We start from the raw sequence: 19435 nt of genomic DNA, 5'->3' as shown, positions 1-19435 counted from the left end.
AAAACTATGAATTCATTTTCTTTGGGGGCTTCTGTAATGATAAAGCTCTGTTAAGACGAACATATTTGAATGATGTTTTTGAGCTTATGTTGAGGAGACTCAACTCTATGCGGTAGCGTCATCGGCATTTCTGAAGCAGGTAGACCTACTTTAGAACAAAATAAAACGAAAACTAAAGGAAAGAAGCACCTGATATTCAGTGGTTGAATTGGAAAATCACTTCTGCGGAAGCCCTCAAGGTGCAGGAAAGTACTGGAAAGGGAAAAATTTACAGCCACCCGAATGGTAGAAGGAAACTGCAAAGGAAACCCACACGGGTTTCTCAGGAAGGAAGCCTCGCATATGAAGAAAAGTTCATCCTGGTCCGGGATTCGCAGTCGCATTGCACAGACGAAGATCCTAAGCTGTTTCAACACTTCTGTTGTTATATATGAACATCGCCAAAACACGCGGATAGTAGCCCAAAAAGTGGTTGTGGTTTCAATAGAGAGCGTTGCGTGTACCTCCCCTGCTGAAGTTCGAACTGATCTCGCTGCGGCAGCGACAGTCGAACGGGCCGAGCAGTGCGCTATCGCGCAACATTTGCGCTTGATGGCTGGTGGAAGTTCAAGGCATCAATGCGGCCCACGGCAGCGAAGTGCGGGAAGACAAGTGTGCGGTTAGCGATGCTTTGCGCTGCATTCACGGCATGAACATGGACCGACTCGGCCAAACTCACTTTTCCAACTTGTGGCAAGTTGCTGTTGCGCTCCGCACAGACTCTGAGAACTGCGACGTCTCTACATGTAATTCGGAGGCCACTACAGGCAGTTGTGTAGGCGACGGGAACAAAGTTGCGTGCAACACCAAAAAAAAAAAAAAAAAAAGAGAGGTCGATGCTGAGAGGGAGATTTTCACAGGGATTTATGGGCAGCCTCAGAGAAAGTCTTTCGTAAATCGAAGATGTTTCGTAGTATTTCTCATGGGCATATTTGTTCCTTCGCTTCTTTCTTTTTACATGCTTTGAGAATTCTTGTGTCTGACCAACAGTTCAAGAAAATGATTTCTCTGATCTACTTGCCTTTATCATTTTTCTGTAATTATAGATACATTTTTTTTAAATTCGTCCCGTAGTACATTCATAAAATTCACCCGACTACGATGAAGAATCGTCGTCGTCGTCTTCGTCATCATCATAACAAGCGACGTCCGTTGCTAGAGCCCCGCTGCTGTTTCAGCAATACATTTCAAGTGCTATAGCAATAAGGAACATCTGCATTTCTTTCCCTTTTTATGAAACGACTTCTGCAATACGTGGCACACTAAGAGGAAGACATTCATGTTCTAGAGGTACATTATTGCAGGGCTAGACGTTGTGAAACTAACAATTGGTCAAGACAGAGACAGGGTATCAGGAAGGGTGCCTGCGCAGAACTGATTGTCAGTGGTAGGCGTATCCTGCACTTTTTCAACTAAGCAATGCTATTTACGACTTCGATGAACGTCAGACAATTCCAGTCTCTTGGTCCCAACCGACGAATCAGCCTAGGTAAAGTAAAGGCGCTCCTCTGTTATCGCGAGACAACCTTGTTGCCCAAGGCTATTATTACGCTGTGTGTTTCGTAAGCGTCGTGTCCAAGTTTCCGCTTTATTTGATCCTGACGTCTTCCAATCTCTTACACGCCTTTCCGCTGTTCAGTATAGGCAACACTCCCTCACAACGAATCGTCAAACAAATCTAGCGAGCCCTGTGGTATACTTGCGTCGTTGTTAGCGAATGAACGAAACTGGTCACAAGTCGGTACAAGTACGAATAACTTCCAGGGAAAGTTTTGACTGAGACGTCATGACAACCCGCGAAACGGGTGCTACTACTCTTGATGCGACAGCATTATATGCCCCATTACGCGGAAATTCGGCGTTCTCGTCGGTGGCGTGACCGAAAGATGGTACCAAAAATGACCTGCGGCGTGAAGAGTAAAAATACGTCAGAAATGCCTGAATTTACGTCAGATTTGCGAGGCAATTTTTTTTGTTAACAAAGTACATTATAGCATTCGCAAAGAAAATTTGGCGCATTTCGGCCTGGGTGGGAACCGAGCCCGGTCACCCCAGGTGTGAGACGAGCACGTTCGTCCGACGCTGCGGTGGCTCCATGGTTATGGGTGAGCGAAGCTGTGCCCAGTGCGTGCGTCAATGCACACGTCACGTCACCGCCTCTCGCGCCGTCACTTGCTCTTCGGATTTAATCGGTGCTGCGCGCGCCTACTGCGATGCACACCGAAGCGTCTACCTCAGCGGCAGCTGCGAAACGTGGTCCCGCCCACGGAAGCACACATCGGAAGACCAAGCAAGGGAGCACAAAAGAAGACGGCATAGTCACGACAGACCTACAATTAGGAATGAAATAAACTTCACCCTTCGGCAGCAAAATGATCCGAATGTTTCCATCCTGTGGCCAACGCATACACAAACAACCAGCGGAAAGAACTTTAATGCATGTCGAAAACATCAATCGAAAACATTTCACCTAAGCTACTACAACGCTTTCGCATTCCGACACGTAAGCAGTCTTCAGTGTCTCTGCAGAATTTTTTTTGCTGCTCGCAGTGCTGGCGTAGTACACCTACGGCATTGCGCTGCTAGGCTCGAAGGGGCAAGATAAATCCCAGCCGTGGGGGCCACATTTGGACGGGACGAAATGCGAGAACGCCCCTGTACAGCGCATTCGATGCACGTTAAAGAAACCTAGGTGGCCCCAAATTATTCCGAAGCCCACAGTACGGCATGCCACATACGGATATTGTGGGTTTGGCGCGTAAAAACAGAGTTATATTTTTTTTTCCTTTTTGCTATGTCATAACACCCTGAGAGAGCCCCATCAGACGTACATGTTACCTACAAGAGAATCGAGATCTTACTTTAAAAAGTTAGAGCGCGTTTGCACGCATGAGACGCGGTAAACGTACGTACAGACATCCTAAAGTAACCATTCTGAAAATGTGTTTTGTTTGTACTTGTTCATTTAATGGCAGTTGGAAAGGATGCTTTCTTTTGCTGCCGCGGTGCTTTATAGCGAACCCATCCGTCTAGTCTTACGCAAGGAGAGATTTCCGGTCATTTTCTGCGATTACCAAAGTGGCAGCGGTAGGCTTACAGAGGAAAGTGGTCCGTCGATTTTTATCACACGCGTCGCCGCTTGAGGTATATATATATATTTTTACACACGAGGAAACACGTCAGTTTCCGCGAGAGAGCAATATCGTGGGCTTCTATATCTTTCGGCTTCCTGTTGCTCTTTTGTTTGCTTCTCACTGCGCAATCGGCTGCCTTCACGAGATGCTCATTTCCTGGTACTGAATAGACGTTATAGCCTCGCCGTCAAGTATACTTTTGTTGGCTCGTTTCTCAACGTGACGTCAACAAAGTGTGTTTTTTAACTTGTCAGCGATAAGAACGGCAGCGCTACGCGCAGCGTAAAATGAAATGTTCGGCAAAAAATTGCTCACCTGTGAGGTATATCAAGTCTGGGAGCTGGGCGATGTTATTCTGAGTTCTGCGCAGAAGTACATCAAATTTTTTTTGCGTTGTGCCGACATTGAAGAAACGAGCCTTGGTGAATAGCGCATCGTTTGTATTGATGACATGTTGCGGTGGTGGTCGTGGAATGTAGCGTTATGGCAGGTTTTGCCTTGGTGATCAAGGCCATTGAATTTCTCCGCCTGAGTGACTCTTGCAGTGTCGCTCAGGTGTGTCACGACACGTCCAGCGATTCACTGCTGCCTCTTATACGAAGGCTGTTGTCAACAAATTGAACAGGAGGACGCATATCAAGCAACAACATTAAAGTCGGGACATCAGGGGACGTATAAGTGTAGACGACTAGAATTTATAGAAGCTCATAAAAATATATTTCCAGTAAGTCTGATACTGTCATGAATATACAATGGCCGCCTGTGTTTTTACTAGGTGCGTATTTCCTATGCATCTGTCAGCAGTCGCCTCGCATGTTAACGACGGTGTTTGCAACATCTCATGCTCCAGCCAGTTCTCCTTTGTAACTAGTTGTGCAATGTAGGAACAATGCTCGGTTGAATTGATTTCGTACGTTCATAGGAGATTACGGCTTTGCAAAAGCATACAACTTGAAAATTTGTCCGCATGTGATTGTGTTACTACACTTATTGCAAGTCTACTGTGTGTATGTAATTACATTTCCCGGAAATTCGTTTTCTTTGTATCTGTTAGAACACTTCAGAGGATGGTGCCTAGGCTCAAGTGGACGGTACGTACATTGTACCTTATGTCTTCACTTCTCTTTTGTTAATTTTTTGTTGCTAGTATTGCACTGTGCATACCCGCGCGTTCATTTGTAATTATGTTGACAACTTCTTCGCAAGCTAGTTGCGCAACGTTGCACCAATGCTCTACCCAAATTAGATAAAACAAGGTCATGCAGCTGCAAAACCAGTCTTCATAAAAGCCGGTCCCCGGCAGGAACTTCGAAATAAATTTGAGGTGTTTTTCAACGTGGATTTACTCAACCACGACGTCAAGTTAGGGCGTATATATATATATATATATATATATGTATGTATGTATGCTGGAATGACCTCATATATATAATGGCAACAGCCGTTTCTAAAAACTCGTTAGTGATGCCCTCTACGTAGTACAGTGAAGAATTGTCGAGAGTGCCAGTGGTTGTGCAACATTGTGTCACGCTCACGTTGCTTTTTGTTGTGCATTATACACTCTAAGCCAAAAAGGACTAAAACGGGTATGGCTGTTAGTCTCTTGGGGGACTAAATGACCTGCCACAGATTTTGAACCAATTTTGGACTAACTGCGGGAGCAAATGCAGCGGCCTAACTGGGGGAGCAACTACTGCAGACTAAAAGTGAGGGCAACTTTTAGACCCTCCCAGTTAGTCCCTAGAGGATCAACGGTTAGTCTGTTAAAGTTAGTCTACAGGAGTAACTGCAGGAGCAACTTTTAGTCCCTCCCAGTTGGTCCCTAGAGGACCATTAGTTAGTCTGTTATGGTTAGTCCACAGGGAGTAACTGCAGGAGCAACTTTTAGTCCTTCCCAGTTAGTCCCTAGAGGACCAACGGTTAGTCTGTTCAGGTTAGTCCACAGGAAGTAACTGCAGGAGCAACTTTTAGTCCTTCCCAGTTAGTCCCTAGAGGACCAACGGTTAGTCTGTTCAGGTTAGTCCACAGGGAGTAACTGCAGGAGCAACTTTTAAGCCAGGGAGGACCAATGGTTGGGCTGGTTAAATTAGCCCAGAGACTATCTGTTCGCCCTTCTCCGGAGAAATGTTCTTCCTTTCAAGTACTTCCACTAAACCAACAGTTGTTCCCCCAAGATTAAATGTTGCCCACCATAAAGGTAATGGTTATACCACCTTAATGTTCTTCTAAAGGCTAACGGTTCAAACAGGAATGATTAACATTCAATCCGAAACAATGTGTTTCTGATTGAATATAGTGTTTGGAATAAATCATACTTTTCAGTCATGCACCGAAATCACTTTTCCAATGATTCCAGGTTGCCATAGCTTTTCAAGCAAAAACAATGATCGAACTCAAGTAACCAATGTTTATTTTTGATTACATATTGCCACCATCATCTTGAGCCACAATTAACAAAACAAAAAAAGGAATACTAGCATACAAATGCCAAGTCCTTGGTATACAGTAATGACATATAAATACAGGAGATAAAAAAAATGACTGAAAATATGCAGCAGTTCAAACAAAATAAAACAACTCCAAAGTATACAGCAGATGAAACGTGTCATAGCCAGAGTAAAATCATGAAAATGAAATTAAGTCAGGAGCAGTCACAGTCAAATATAAGTTAGAAGCACTTAACCCCGAATGCAGAGATCTAACTTGGCTCGAACTTGACATCTGGCAGTCTCAAGACAGCTTCGCCGCGCTTCGTAAATCGTGCTTGATCTTGAGGACGACTTGGGAACGACTTGGCTGCGTCGAAGTCCGCTCAAGTTTGAAGTCTGCTCCCGGGCTAGCTTGAAACTGACTTCGTGTGTTATTCCAACATGGCAGCCTCCCGAACGGACGTCGCGCGGAGGTTAGCTGCTTTCGAGTTTGCTTGCTACGCCATGGATACAGCATTTTCAGAGGCGCAGCCCTTGCCGAAAATTCCGCGACCTACCCTACGTGACCGAGGGAATTCGATGGAGCTGTACGACGACGAACAATTCCTCGGTCGCTACAGATTCACGAAGAACGCCGTGCGACTTCTCGCTACGTTGCCTATCCGGGTAAGCGGGGACAATAGAGGACCGACTGTGTGCCTCCCATGCTGCAGTTGCTGATGGCTGTGATGTTTTACGGCGCTGGCACGTTTCAAACAGTCACCGGAGGTCCGGTCCGCATTCCTCAGTCAACAGTGTGCCGCGCAGTAGGAAAGGTGACTCTGCTCATCGCGAAGCACCCGCGCCCGATGCTGGTGCGCTTCCCGCAGTCGCGGAAAGATTGATTGCGAGCGTATTTTCTCATCTCCTGTGACTACACATAATAAAAGGTAGCCCAAATAAGTCAGTCATGCAGAACATGTGCGCTTACCAGTTTTGTGGCGCTTTCCCTTTTCTTCCGCAGCTTCCTCTTTCCGCTTTTGCTTCAGGTTGGTCCAGCATTTTTTCAGTTGCAGGTGATCGCGCCGCGTAATCCTATGGTTGGCATTCAAATGTTTTGCTATTTCTTTCCATGTCTGATTCTTCTTGGTCAACGACGCGACGCCAGTTTTCTTGCATTCCACAATATGCTTGTAGCCGTTCAGGAGTGTCGTCGGCAGGCTCTTTTCGTCTTCTTTAAAACGGGCTGCCGTCTTACGTTGCGGTGCATTCTCTTGGGAGGAGACCGTACGTGAGTGCGACATTTCAGCGTCAAAGCCTGTTGACAGAACAGCAATTTCGTACCAAATGCGGCGCGCGGCCGTCGCGCGAGCCCCACAACTTGTTTTCCTAACAGACGACACGCACTGCCAATTTGCGATGTCTACGACGGTGCCGCACTCTCCCTCTCGTTGTTCTCGACAAACCCTCCATGCGAAGCAGACAAATCGTTTGCACGTGTCATTTTATTTATTTATTTTGTTTTTTATCGGGTGTTGTCACCCATATGGGTCCGGGCAGGGGACTCAACGGCGCTCGGTACTCTTCGTTCGCAGCACATGTTGCAGTTTTTTTTCTTGTTTGTGACTCCGGCCTAGTGCGTTCGAATAGGTTGGCTTTTTCTTCAAAGGGCCACGTAGCACGAGCAGAACACGGGCCGTCGCCTTCCTTCTGGAATGCCTATAGGCGAAAAGGGAGCGAGCTCCTTCAGAAACCGACCGTATGCCTCGTCTCGGCCTCTTGTATCCGGTTGCCGGCCCAGACGGCGCATGAACGCCTTGCGGCAATCGAGAACAAAAGCCGTTTAAAGACCACCATACGAACCAACCATTTCGTTCGCTTCTCTACGGCAACAAACATGCAACAAGACCTCTGAGTTAAAGATAAACTAAAACCAAAATATATGTGACGATAAAATTGATTTGCACTCAAATACACTGTCGCCTAAAAGTGTAGCGGCGACTTGAAAAGATGGTGAAACCTGCAACTCAAAAAGCGCGCCAGAACACCGAAACTTGAAGACCACTTAAATCCGCCGGGAACGCGCGCTTTCCGCAAGCAACACTACCCATCGCAGTGGCGGACGTAGCCAGATAGAATAAGTTTACGCAAACAATACTTCAGCACTTATGCCCTGGTGGAAATTTGGAAAGATACACACTTTTTTGCTGTACAACGTGCCTTACGCTAATAAATTTATTGTTAACCTCGAACACAGACGAGCAACCTGCTTTTGTATTGAAGCACAGTCTTGACTTGACGAAGCAAGTCAGCTTGAGCGTCTATGAAACGCGAAAGCCGACTTGGGCGTTTCGAAGTCCGCCTTTTGCTTCGGGCCGACTTCGTCAAGTCAAGTCCAAGCCCGATCCAAGTTAGATCTCTGCATTCGGGGAGTGTCTCTTTAATATCCTGGTCAGATGGGCAAACTTAGTGCACCTTGAGTGAATTTAATTTACTTCGTTGAGTGTCACTTCAGCAGCGGGGTGCTAGGTGGCAAACCAAAGTGCTATTCAGGAATACTGAAAATGATGCTACAGTGAAATCTTAATATAGTAAACTTCAGGGGACAACAATAAATTGTTCGTTAATATGAAAGGTCATTATAGCAAAAGCCCCAGAATTAACAATTCCGTGCATCAAGCCATAAGTGTGTAAGTTTTGACTGTGTGAGCCATCCACAAAAACTTTATAGTTGGCCCTCTGCCTATTCTGTTGCTATTTTCCATTGACTCGGCTACCATATACCACCAAAGCACCGCGGCGCACATGAAAGAGACGCTGTCGACAAAACCACAGACAAGCTCCCAGACGCCTCCAAAGCACAATGTTCTTTTTTCTTCTTTTCTTTTTTGTCACTTTCATTGCCGCATGCGGTCACAAAACCTATTGTGTCGTCACCTCCAGAAAGAACAAAAGAAAAATTTGTGGTCTCCTCGCTACGCTCACGGCGCGCACGCTCCGATTCCGCGCGCGCCGGACGACCACCGCGGGTTCGAGCACTCCGAGGCGCCATGCCTTCAGGGCACCGCGTCCGCGCCTGCTCCGGCCCGCTCCGTGTGCCGACGCGCAGCTGCGCGCGTACGCGCCCCGCCGGCCCCAGCTTAGGGGGAAGGCGAGACCGCGCGCGCAGCAAGGGAGACCCTAGGCAAAGCTCTCGAGAAGCCAGAAAGTACATTTATTAAAGTGGAAGTCAATACAAACATCAATTTTAACGTCCCGTCCGAATCTGAAGCTAGTTACACAAAACATGGCCGAATGGTCGCCGGTGGCCACTATCGACGCACCGCGACAGAGAGAGAACAAAGAAACGAGGAACAAAGAAAAAAGAACCCCAGCAGTAAGAAGTTGCCTATCCTTCGGTGAGCGCCTGCCATCGCGCGCCCCACAGTAGAGAAAAGGGAAATAGAAAGAAACGACAGACGAACAGACGGGGGCACGATCGGCAGACGCTGCCTCAGGACATCGAGACGACGGAAGAGTGCGCGTGCGCCCGCCGAGGCCGGGACCCCGACGAGCCGAAGTAACCATCGGCCGGCGGCGGACAAAGGGGGCCGCCGCCGGCAGAGAGGAACACGTACGCACCTTCAGACGCCCCGATGTGGTCTCCCCGGGACCCGACTTGCGCGCGCTTACCCAGAGTGCACGCAAGCAGGGCCCGAATCCCGCCAAAATGTTAGCCAATGGCGAAAGCCTGTTGACCTTAGTGTGGGCGGGATGACAGCAGAGCGACAGTGTTTTATGACCCGCTGCCACCCCGTCCAGGCAGGGAGGAGAGGGACACGGAGCCCCCCTCTCTAAAGGGACTAAAGTCAAAGGACTAAATTGTGCCGTTGATCCCCACCGTCGACCGTTACCTTGCAAGGACGAACATTTAGTCCCACAAATTTGCGCACGACACTTCGCCTCTTCACACGGCACGCACGGTGGATTAACCGTTGATCCAAAGGTCCAACGGCTGCCGTTAGTCCCCTTTTCCCCGTTTTCGGCTTAGAGTGTACCCGCCGCGGTGGGGCTTAGGCGTTCCAACGCTGATAAAGGTGTAGCGGATTCGATTCGAGATCGAGGAGACTGAATTCCGGAGTTAATTAAATGCGAAAGAATTTTACAGCGTTTTCGATGCCGGCTAATGACCTTCAGCAGGTGGTCAACATTAATCAGGAGGCCTAGCTACGAGGTCTCCCGTAACCCAGGCGTTGCTTCCGGATGGTAATATAAATAAATAAATAAATAAATAAATAAATAAATAAATAAATATGTTTGGTCTTTACTTAAAATATGAAATCCTTAATACCCAGATAGAAATTCAGATATGGCGATCTGGATACAAGCTAGTGTACACCAGATTGATCGTGTTACGCGATAAACTGCCGAAAATTATTAGTTATTTCCCAAGTTGTACGCAACGAATCACGCGTAATTAATTACTTGTAATAAACTAAATTATTTATACTTTTCTAATTTATGTTTAATCAATAACGCTCACCGTAAATGAATTAATTTTTTCTTTTAGTAGCCAATTACATGTCATCCATTCAGACGATCAAGCACCTCCTCTTTGACTGTCCCCGTTACAGTGCGGCTAGGAAAATGTTAGTGACAGCGCTCGAAAACCTGGAAGATCGCCCCCTTGACGAAGGAGGAAAAATGTCCAAGGGCACTAGTCCGGACGGGCTTCGGCACTCAATGCCTTAAATGTGCTGTTCAGATTCGTAAGGACATGTGAACTGTGTGATCGAGTTTGAAAGCTACCGCGTATTGCATCGCGTTGTTGGGGGCATCTTTCTCTTGATTTTTTATTCCTTCTATGGCCATTTTATTACCTTTACCTCTTTCCCAGCACAGGGTAGCCAGCCGCCACTTACACAGGCTAACCTACCTGTCTTTCACTCGCTCTCTCCTCCTCCTCTTTATTGAGGAAAGAAGCCGTATAGCAGGCGACGGAGATCTGAGCGCTCGAAAAAGAGAAACTTTTATTGAAGTTAGTTCGAGTGGAAGTGCCCATAATTTGGCGAGAGTGCGCGAAAGTGTTCGCGGTGTGCAATTAATATTTTCCGAAAGAATGAAAGCATGTACCCGGATTACCTCCTTCTCGGCCTCGTCGTCCTGCAGCTACTCCTCATTCGCCTGGACATGACCGGCTGGCAGATTTTCACATCTCTTTCCCGAAAGCGCTTTTAAGCGCCAGTCGTGGGAACAGCAGCAGCTCAAGTCTTCGTTGAATGTAGGCTACGAATTATCTGATATAAACATAACATTACGGCCGTTAAACGTACACGTTTCTATCTGTCGGATACATGACTCACGGATGCCTAATTGTCAAATTGTAACAAACAAATAAACAAACAAACAATATTTTTAGGGCTCGATAATATATGCAGCGTTATGTATATAAAATTACAGATTTGGCCGCCTTTTCGAGGAATGTGAGCATTTGCTGGCGTCGGTTGCGATTCCTCGTTTCAGCCTAAATGGCCAACGAGTGAAGAGCGCTGGCAGAATGGGACTCCGCCAGATGCCATCTGGCGAATTGAAATGGTGTTTCTGTGGGTTGACAGCAATGGCCGCCAATCCAGACGCTGACGCCAGAAAATCCCGGATCAACGATTTTTCCGTTTCCTTCTTTCGCTGGTCCTATCGGGAGTGCCTTCTCCTAGCCCCAGAAACAATGATGCGTGCTGCTCTTAACAGGCGACACGTATACGAGCATCGCAGCGTTCAGCAAGCGCTATCTTGTGCGTGAGCCGTTTGTACGTTACAACATTGCCTAGGCTCCCGCGTTCACATTGGGCGAGTATACGGTGCTGTTACCTGTTGCCTTCGCTAGGAAACGTAGAAATGTGTCCGTTAAGGATTTTGAAAAGCAATTGGTACTGCAGATAAACAACATGTAAAAGGGCAGCAGAGGACGCACTGACAGAGCCAGTCCAGCTCGTTGTATGTGCTGTATTTGTGGAATGTGAATAAATGTTGGCAGGAAATTATAACGTAAAAGTGATCGATTACTTAGAAGCAACTGCTGAGTTAATTTAGTGTGGTAGTGACTGGTCGCAGTAACAAATTACAATTTTGAATGAAGTGCAGTAATTGGGATCGGTTATTTCATTTCTGTCAAGTGTACAAGTCTGCCATATTTTGCAAGAAACACTTCGCGTTCTGATTACATATTCGCGTGGTTCTGTATTTAGGTCCGCAATTAGGATGGATGAAAGACAATTAAAAATTCACGCCTTACTCCACTAATAACAGTAGCTAAAAGACAGCAGCCCTTGAAAGAAAATAGACATTACATTAATTGAAATGCCGAAATGAAAGTTTCTAGAACACGAGAGCAGGTGGCGCGTTGAATCAGTAATTTATCTGAAGACTTTGAACGAAGGCATTGACACAACTCGTTAGACAAATAACGTCACAGCCAAGGTGACAGGACGAATGTTTGTCCTGTCATGACACCTCGAAGGCAGGATACGGCTGTGAACGAGAAGACTCTCAGTAAATAACTGAAAACGATAGAAAACTCTGGCATTTCTGGTCGTATCCTTCCGGTTATAGGCCGTGTGCCGTTGATATATTTATTGTTCGTTAATACATTCCAGCTGCTAATAAATGTTGCTGACTGATAGAACCTACTATTTCAAAAATAAGGGGCCAGTAAAAATGGCTATAAAAAGTATAAACGCCTGAATAAAGACATTACAAAAAAAGTAAAAGAAAAGCAGTGCAGCTTCTCATGTTACACATTACAAGAAAGACACTGAAAAATAAATTCCGCAATATTAGGTTGCAAAACCCTGATCGCAGTTTTGGCGTAGTGAGGTACTCGAAATTAACCACCTCGGGTTCTCTAACGTGCAACCAGTGTACGGTACACGCGAGTGCTTTTAGCGCTCAGCCCTCATCTAAGTGTGGCTAAAGTGGCCGGGATTGAACCCACAACCTCGATCTCAGTTGAGCAGCGCCCTAGCCACTAATATATACCGCAGCGGGCGAGACACAAATGAAGCCATGTCAAGACACAACTAACGAAAAGCACTGCCTCCTCCTTACTTCACAGTCAGATGCGAAGTTACGAACGGCACTCATCTTCTATCTACATTCTTTTTTTGCTGGAACCAGGTTTTAAGGAACACAGACATCTGCCCGCTTGCGTTGACATTGTTCACTGAGTCCCAAATGAGGGTCACGCGCGCACTTGACAAAACGTTCAGCAGAAGCCAGCCCTTCCACACTCTTGTTAAATGTGTGAAAATGAAGGCTGTATGTTAGTTTGCTTATTACGCCTACTTAGGTAGGTATAATCTAACTAATACACTGGAGCGATGGAAGGCACAACTCGCCAGCTGAAGACCCGAAGGTGCAGAAGGCTCTTCTGGGTCACGTTCGGCTGGCGGCAGAAGGTAGCGGAGCCCTGGACTTGGGGCCCCACCCATCAAGCTCCTAACCCTCCCCCCTCCCCCTTTTTCTCAGTTCAATAAAGTTATTCTCGCTCTCAGCAGAAACATCTGCGCCAGGGAGCCACTTATGTTCCAAGAATTAGTTAGTCGAGCCTGGAGAATACAAACGCTCTGAGACAGTGATACGCATACGGGGGCCCATTTATCGGCTTGAGCTTTTTTTCTTCTTTCAGCCAACGCTCCTACTGTCATGATTCTTCCATTCGCTTTATTTACTCCTGTTGCCGTACTTCCAGTGTCAGCCAAATGAAAACCAGTCTCGACCCACTTAAGTCATCGCTGCGTCGAAAGATATCGCGTCCATCTCTGTTTCGTAAGATATACCGTTTTAACCCACCGCTCTGGGAGAAACTGAACTAAGGATGTGTATTCGAGCTGGTTGGTAAGGCGACATCTTAAGGCAGGTAAAGTGCAAACAAAACACGGACAGCGGAAAGAATGAGGACACACAGATTGCTACTTCCAACTAGAGGGGCTTTCTTGCGTAAATATTTAGTTGGAAGAAGCCCTCTCTTGGTACTCAACTACTCTTTCCCAGGCCCGTGTTTTATTTGCGCTTTATGTGCCTCAAGGTGTTTCCGTGAAACTATTTTCAGCCCAACAACATACATTTCGGCACCGCGATGACCGCGCGCTCAAAGACGGCGTGCCTTGCAGCCGCACCAACTTATATGCTCAATCTATTATCCTGATAACTGGTCCTTAATGGAACCACCTGCCCGCCTCCGTCGCGTCGATCACTGACGTCACCGCCTTTAAGAAAGCCATCTATCATGAATATCGTGCCTACGCTCTATTGTACATACGTTTATTTTGTTTTCTTGTTTCGCGCCTCTCGCTGGTGCTTCGGCCTTGAGATCAACTAAATAACTAAATATACCGTACAGGAAGACCACGGACCGATTTCTCTTAATGTCTTGGGTTTCTTGACTGACAGCAGGTTTCTGAGCAAAAGCGGCCATAGTAATCGTTTTCAAACAATTAGCCAAGCGAATAAGAGGAATTGGTTCGTGCCGCCCCCCTGCGGAATGTGCAGTAGGCTTGTCTGACGATTATGTCCTGGCAAGAACGAAAATGACAAAAGAAAATCTAAAAACGAACACATATGATCTCATCACAGCAATACTTCTTGTAGGCAGCTACTAAGATGACAAAAAAGTTTCGAGATGCCCATTTCTTGCGTAGTTCATTGCTCATGTGGTCGCACTCTGCCAAAAGGAAATTTGACCAAATGTCCCCTTAACGAGAAAGCAACTACCCGAAGTCGGCACGTGCCGACTTCGGCACGTGCCCGAAGGTTGCAACGGGGTTGCAACGCATTTTACGACCGTTCAAGACACCGCTGTCGCTCTCTGCGTCTTTCCTACGAACAGGCCTAATTTGCATATGGCGCAGAGTAAAGAAAGATGTCAACAACTGACTTCGTCACCGACAGTATTGCACTGCGAGAAAAACCATAAAATATGGAAGCAAACGTTTGCACAGTTTGTGCCGTGATAACGCACCTTCTATAGGCAGTCTATAAGAACGCAGAATCGTACGCAGGGGATCGTGAGAAAAAGAAACCAGACATTTGTGACGTTGTTCTCGAAAGTTGGCGTCTTCTTTAGCTTTTCTTATTATGCGTTTCAGTACAGTGTTGAACAAGAGCAAATCAGTTGTTTTTCCTTGAGCTCTAGGATTTGGCTGTCGCTGGATGTTGACCTGAAGCAGGATGGATATCTTGGCTAGTTAGTAAGAAAGTTGCTCCTTAGGATAATGTAGCGTTTTCAATGCAGCACGAACAGATGTAGACTGAGGCGAGAAACAAATTTTTTTTTTATCTTAAGAGAATGGGGAAACACCCGTCAGCGAGGCTTCTATGGGCATTATCAGGCAAGAGATAAGGGATGTAATTATTTGCTTAGCACGAGGTCTCATAAAATATGTTACTCATGTTTCTTTTTTTTTTTCGCTATATCGCGCTGTTATATTAAAGCGATGGCGGGTTCCGCTGGTCACTGCAGGCCATCTTATTGCGTGCCTATTGTTTGTACACAATACTGTTTTCGAATATAGCTTCAGGAGGGGTGAGTCAGAACTCCTATTCCGTTTGTGTCGATGTTCCTACGTCTTCTCGCGCCGAAACGAAGGTGATTAATTCATGTTTGCAGCGATAGAAAACGAAAGTGCAAACTAACAGCGGGAGATGGAGAGAAGCTCTGGTTGAAACATTCGTTCCAGCAGCTCCTATGACTGAACGCAAGCTCGATTTGACTGCACAAAAGCACGAGGTTGGCCAGTTCGTTGGGAAAACAGCGACATTCCATGTTCTACCGCTGTTCATCTCAAGAGGGACCACAGTAAGCAGCACAACGCAGGCCCTGTCAAAACCAGGGGTTATATTTAGGTGGTAGTTGAGCCAAATGCTTGTACAGCGTAGTGTTTATAACCAGGGCTGTTTTCTTTTCAATTAAAGGTCATCCTTTTACGACAGTGCGAACATATTGAGTGTGGCCGTTGCCACTTGATATCAAACTGAAAACAACTTTGTACAAGTTTTTCAAAGAAAGACGCGTTAAGCACTGACTGTTTCGCGCCTTCTCGGTATAAACTTACATTTGAGCGCCCACAGCTGTCCACGGCGGACGCCGCCGTAGACGGCTAGCAGACCGGAGACGCACTTGGAAGACAGCGCGCCGTTCCCGGCCAGTTCCTGAATGGGCATCCACAGCTTGCGCACGAACCACTCGGCCGTCCTGGTCAGCGCGCCTTCGGGGTCGCTCCACACCGCGCCGTGTTCGCCGTCCAAGTCCAACGCCCTCCTCCGCCTGCCGCTCCGAAGTGCCGCCCGCTTGTCGGAGGACCATCCGTTCTTCGGCGAAACAAGACTAGAGTCGCCGGTGTACTCGCGTAGGTCGTAATCGGCACCACTCGCGTGTCGAAGCTCACTCGCGCGGACCGAAAGCGAAACCTGGGGCCTCGCATGTGCTCCCCGAGTGAAACTAGGCGCGACATTACGCACCTCGGTAGTCGACAAGCGGTACTCCGCCACGCCGTTGACCGTTGCCTCTTGAGGCCACCGTTCCCTTGTTGCTGCTGTTGTTTTGTCTTCTGCCACTCTTTGTTGCGCGGGAGAGACAATAATGCTGTTTCGGACGTCGCCGTCTGCCGCACTGTCGGCGAGGCGCAGTACTGCCGTCGCGCACAAGCACGCGAACGCGACGCGCACGGTTCTTGCAGGAGACATTTCTTTTGACAGTAGGACAACACCGAACGGCGGGAGACACGCGGTCGGCTTCAGAGAAGAAGCCGGCCGGGCAGAACCACGCGCACAGGCAGGCACAGCGGCCCCGAATGGAGGCGATTATCACGGAGGGCACATCTCGGCAACCGGCGATGGCGGTCACCTAGAAACGTGCGTCGAGCGGGACATTTAGAAATATTGTGAGACGGGGAGCAGCAGCGGCGGCGGCGGCGGCCTTTCGTAGGCCCGCTTACACTAAAGGAGCGCGTGCGTTTGCCGACCGAGGAAAAAAAGAAAAACGGCTCAATACGGCCCCCGCGCGATCGGAGGAGGCGGGCAAGAAAAAGCGACAGCGCGAACGCCGCCGACGCTGCCGCGGGGCTGGCAGCAGCAGCGGCTGTGTAGCATTGAGTGGAGAGGGGGACGAAGCACAAGGTCGGTTCGAAACTGGACGTCCTCAAGGCCGGAAAGTTTCCTGCAGCAGCGCACCCGCCGGCGCGCGTGGCGCGACGCGTGGCGCTCGCCTTACCTCACTGGCGAGCATTGCTTGCGACAGGTGGAAAGGGTTACCGTGCTTACCCTTCCTCCTCTCCACCAGCTGCACAACTTGGTGCTCTCCCCGACCTCTCTCCGGTGTTCGCGGCCGTGCGCGGGTGCGATGGCCGTCGAGGCGACATGCGCGACCTGTGAGCTGCTGCTGTTTTGCGCGGTGAATGATTATGTTGGATTAGAACGGAATAACCGTAATGAATTGCGCCCCCTGGGGCAACGCATCGGTGTTATGAACTTCCTCAGTGGTTTGGCTTTAATCGAGGATGCCTAGAGGCAGTATCGTAATTGCGTTGCTCGCCGTCGGTGCCCACTCTGCAATTATCCGTGTCGGTGAACCTATGTGAAGGAGTTCCTTATTGCTTCTGTCGGCGTAAACCTTTTTAACTAGTGGATTGTGTTCTTTATTCTGCTTGCGTGAAGCTTAAGTCATCGTGCGTGCCATATACAAAGAGATAGCGTGCCGAGATTATTAAAGCTGTCTTGGGGATAACTCTGTCCACAAGCTGCCAAGCGACCACCACACGAAGAGAGGTTCGACGTATTTTCTCCCTGGCATTCCCAAGCGCAGGAGCATGCACATAAGCGAAAAATGAATAAGAACGGCTCCATTATCGCGGCCGATATGCTTATCAAAACGCCCATCGTGTTCTTTCCTTAACCACTTGCAGTATATTTCACATGGTTTAAAACGTGGTCATTATGATGCATAAAATTGTTGCGTCCCTGCCGCACGCTGCCCAAGTAATACGCGTCCGAAATTGGTTTGACTTCATGTGCCGATGGAGTGCGGATTTATAAATGCTCATTGTAAACTTGGCAATATGGTCAGCACATTTGTATCAGACTGAACTGTGTCTAGCGAGGGAGAGAGAGAGAGAGGCAGTCGTTAAGAGATGGGGGAGACCATTCGCGTGGGCCAACTAAGCGCCGCATGCTACTCCATGTGACGTGAAAGTGAAATTCATTAAATGGTCTGCTCATACACGCGCACACAACATGCACGAGTAACGAGCGCTCAAGCACACACACTAACAAGCATCCAGAGCGTCGGATTGAGAATGTACTAAGCAGAATGTACTTGCAGAATCCTCAAGGAAATGCGCGTCCCACGGGCCCAAGAGATGCACAATTCTTATATGTTAGCTGATATGTGTCGTATTTTTATGTGCATACGCCTGTAATCACGATTCTCTCATCAACAAGCATCATACACCGCCTTCATACTTGTAACAGCCTGAACAAAGGTTTGCATTTTGGCACAGCTTGTGAACGATGCAGGGCATAAGCAGTAAAACTGCACGAGAATAAAGTTGTGACCTTTGTGCTGGATAAATGATACCATTCCGTGAGATTACTCGCTGAATAGGATGAAGGTAAACAACATTATTGGCATCGCCGTTGGTTGGTAAACATTTAATTAATAGCTGCACTAAAGCTTCGATTCACACAGATTCCAAGATATGTGTTGTGTCTGCAAAACGTTTCGACTATAGTGTTATTGCACTAACCATTCTTGGCACAATAATGCGAAACTTTCTTTGCCTAGCCCACCGCACTTGCGCGTCCATGGGTCAGTCGGTCAGTCGGTAGATATTTCGAATGATAAGATATAGAAACGCAGTTCATGTTACACGGAATCAACCCATAAATCAACCGCCCAGCTGCGTTATGCATGTGTAGTAAAGCATTAAAGCACCACCTAACTGCTGGTGGTGGTGGGTTGCAGCAACATGCGGGTTTAGCTAAGTTAATGTAAGTAGAGCATAAACGTTGCGCACATAACATCAGTCAATGCTAAGGCACACGGATTTCTTAAGAGAATAGCGTATTATATTGTACGATTGCTTCGACTTTCTTGTAGTTGTGCCACCCTGTTTTGGGGCAGTTTGTTATGTCTCATTCGATGCGTAACCATTCTTGGTCAATTCTGGTAGAACGGATATGTGCCACTGAGACACAAGGGGCGGGAAATTTTGAAATGCTTCTAGAGGTGTGTCGTACTTCTCTGAACGCACATCCCTCATCACCATTCTTCCTTAGGCACGCATCGTAGATCGCCTTCGTCTTCGTCACATCACAGCGTAGATATCTCGCACTGTGGGCCCGACTAATTTGGTCCTTGATTTTAGTGGTGGCTTGTAAACTGTGTAGTGCATATAAAGATACACATTGAATGAGGTTAAAGTCATGACCTGTGTGGTGCATACGCGAATACTTAATATGAGGTTACAAGTTGCATAGGATAAATTAAATGGAATTGTACGCGTCGCACTCAGTCGTATAGTATTTAGTTTAATAGTTCAATAAAAGTTTCCTTCACGTAGATTTCAGTGTGTGCGTTCGATCTGCATTAACTTTGGTTATGTGTGAAATTTCATTTCGGCACCTCTGTGTATCTATTTATAGTATATACATCGGGTGTTAAAAATTAAATTTCACGGATCTCTTAAAATAAGGCACGGGGACGCATGCAAAGGCGGCCTGTGCAGATAAGTGATTTGGCCAGGGGAACTCAAAGCGAGATAATAATTATCGCTGCCAGGAGCCCAATAAGCTAAAATTGAATAATTAACTTTTTCTTGACAG

The 19435-nt window shown here is 47.3% G+C and overlaps 1 protein-coding gene across 1 annotated transcript in view; it reads right to left on the bottom strand.

The window, feature by feature from the left end:
• Positions 1–16849, bottom strand: part of LOC126525223 (nose resistant to fluoxetine protein 6-like) — a 100162-nt gene extending 83313 nt beyond the window's left edge. The window contains exon 1 of the mRNA XM_050173256.3: positions 15670–16849. Coding sequence (XP_050029213.3) covers positions 15670–16300 — 631 coding nt within the window. The 5' untranslated portion in view covers positions 16301–16849. The remainder of the gene's footprint in view (positions 1–15669) is intronic.
• Positions 16850–19435: the final 2586 nt, after the last annotated feature.

This window comes from Dermacentor andersoni, chromosome 3, assembly GCF_023375885.2.
Source record: "Dermacentor andersoni chromosome 3, qqDerAnde1_hic_scaffold, whole genome shotgun sequence".
Lineage (NCBI taxonomy): Eukaryota > Metazoa > Arthropoda > Arachnida > Ixodida > Ixodidae > Dermacentor > Dermacentor andersoni.
Note: the sequence above shows the minus strand (reverse complement) of the source record. Positions and strands in the feature narration are given on the sequence as shown.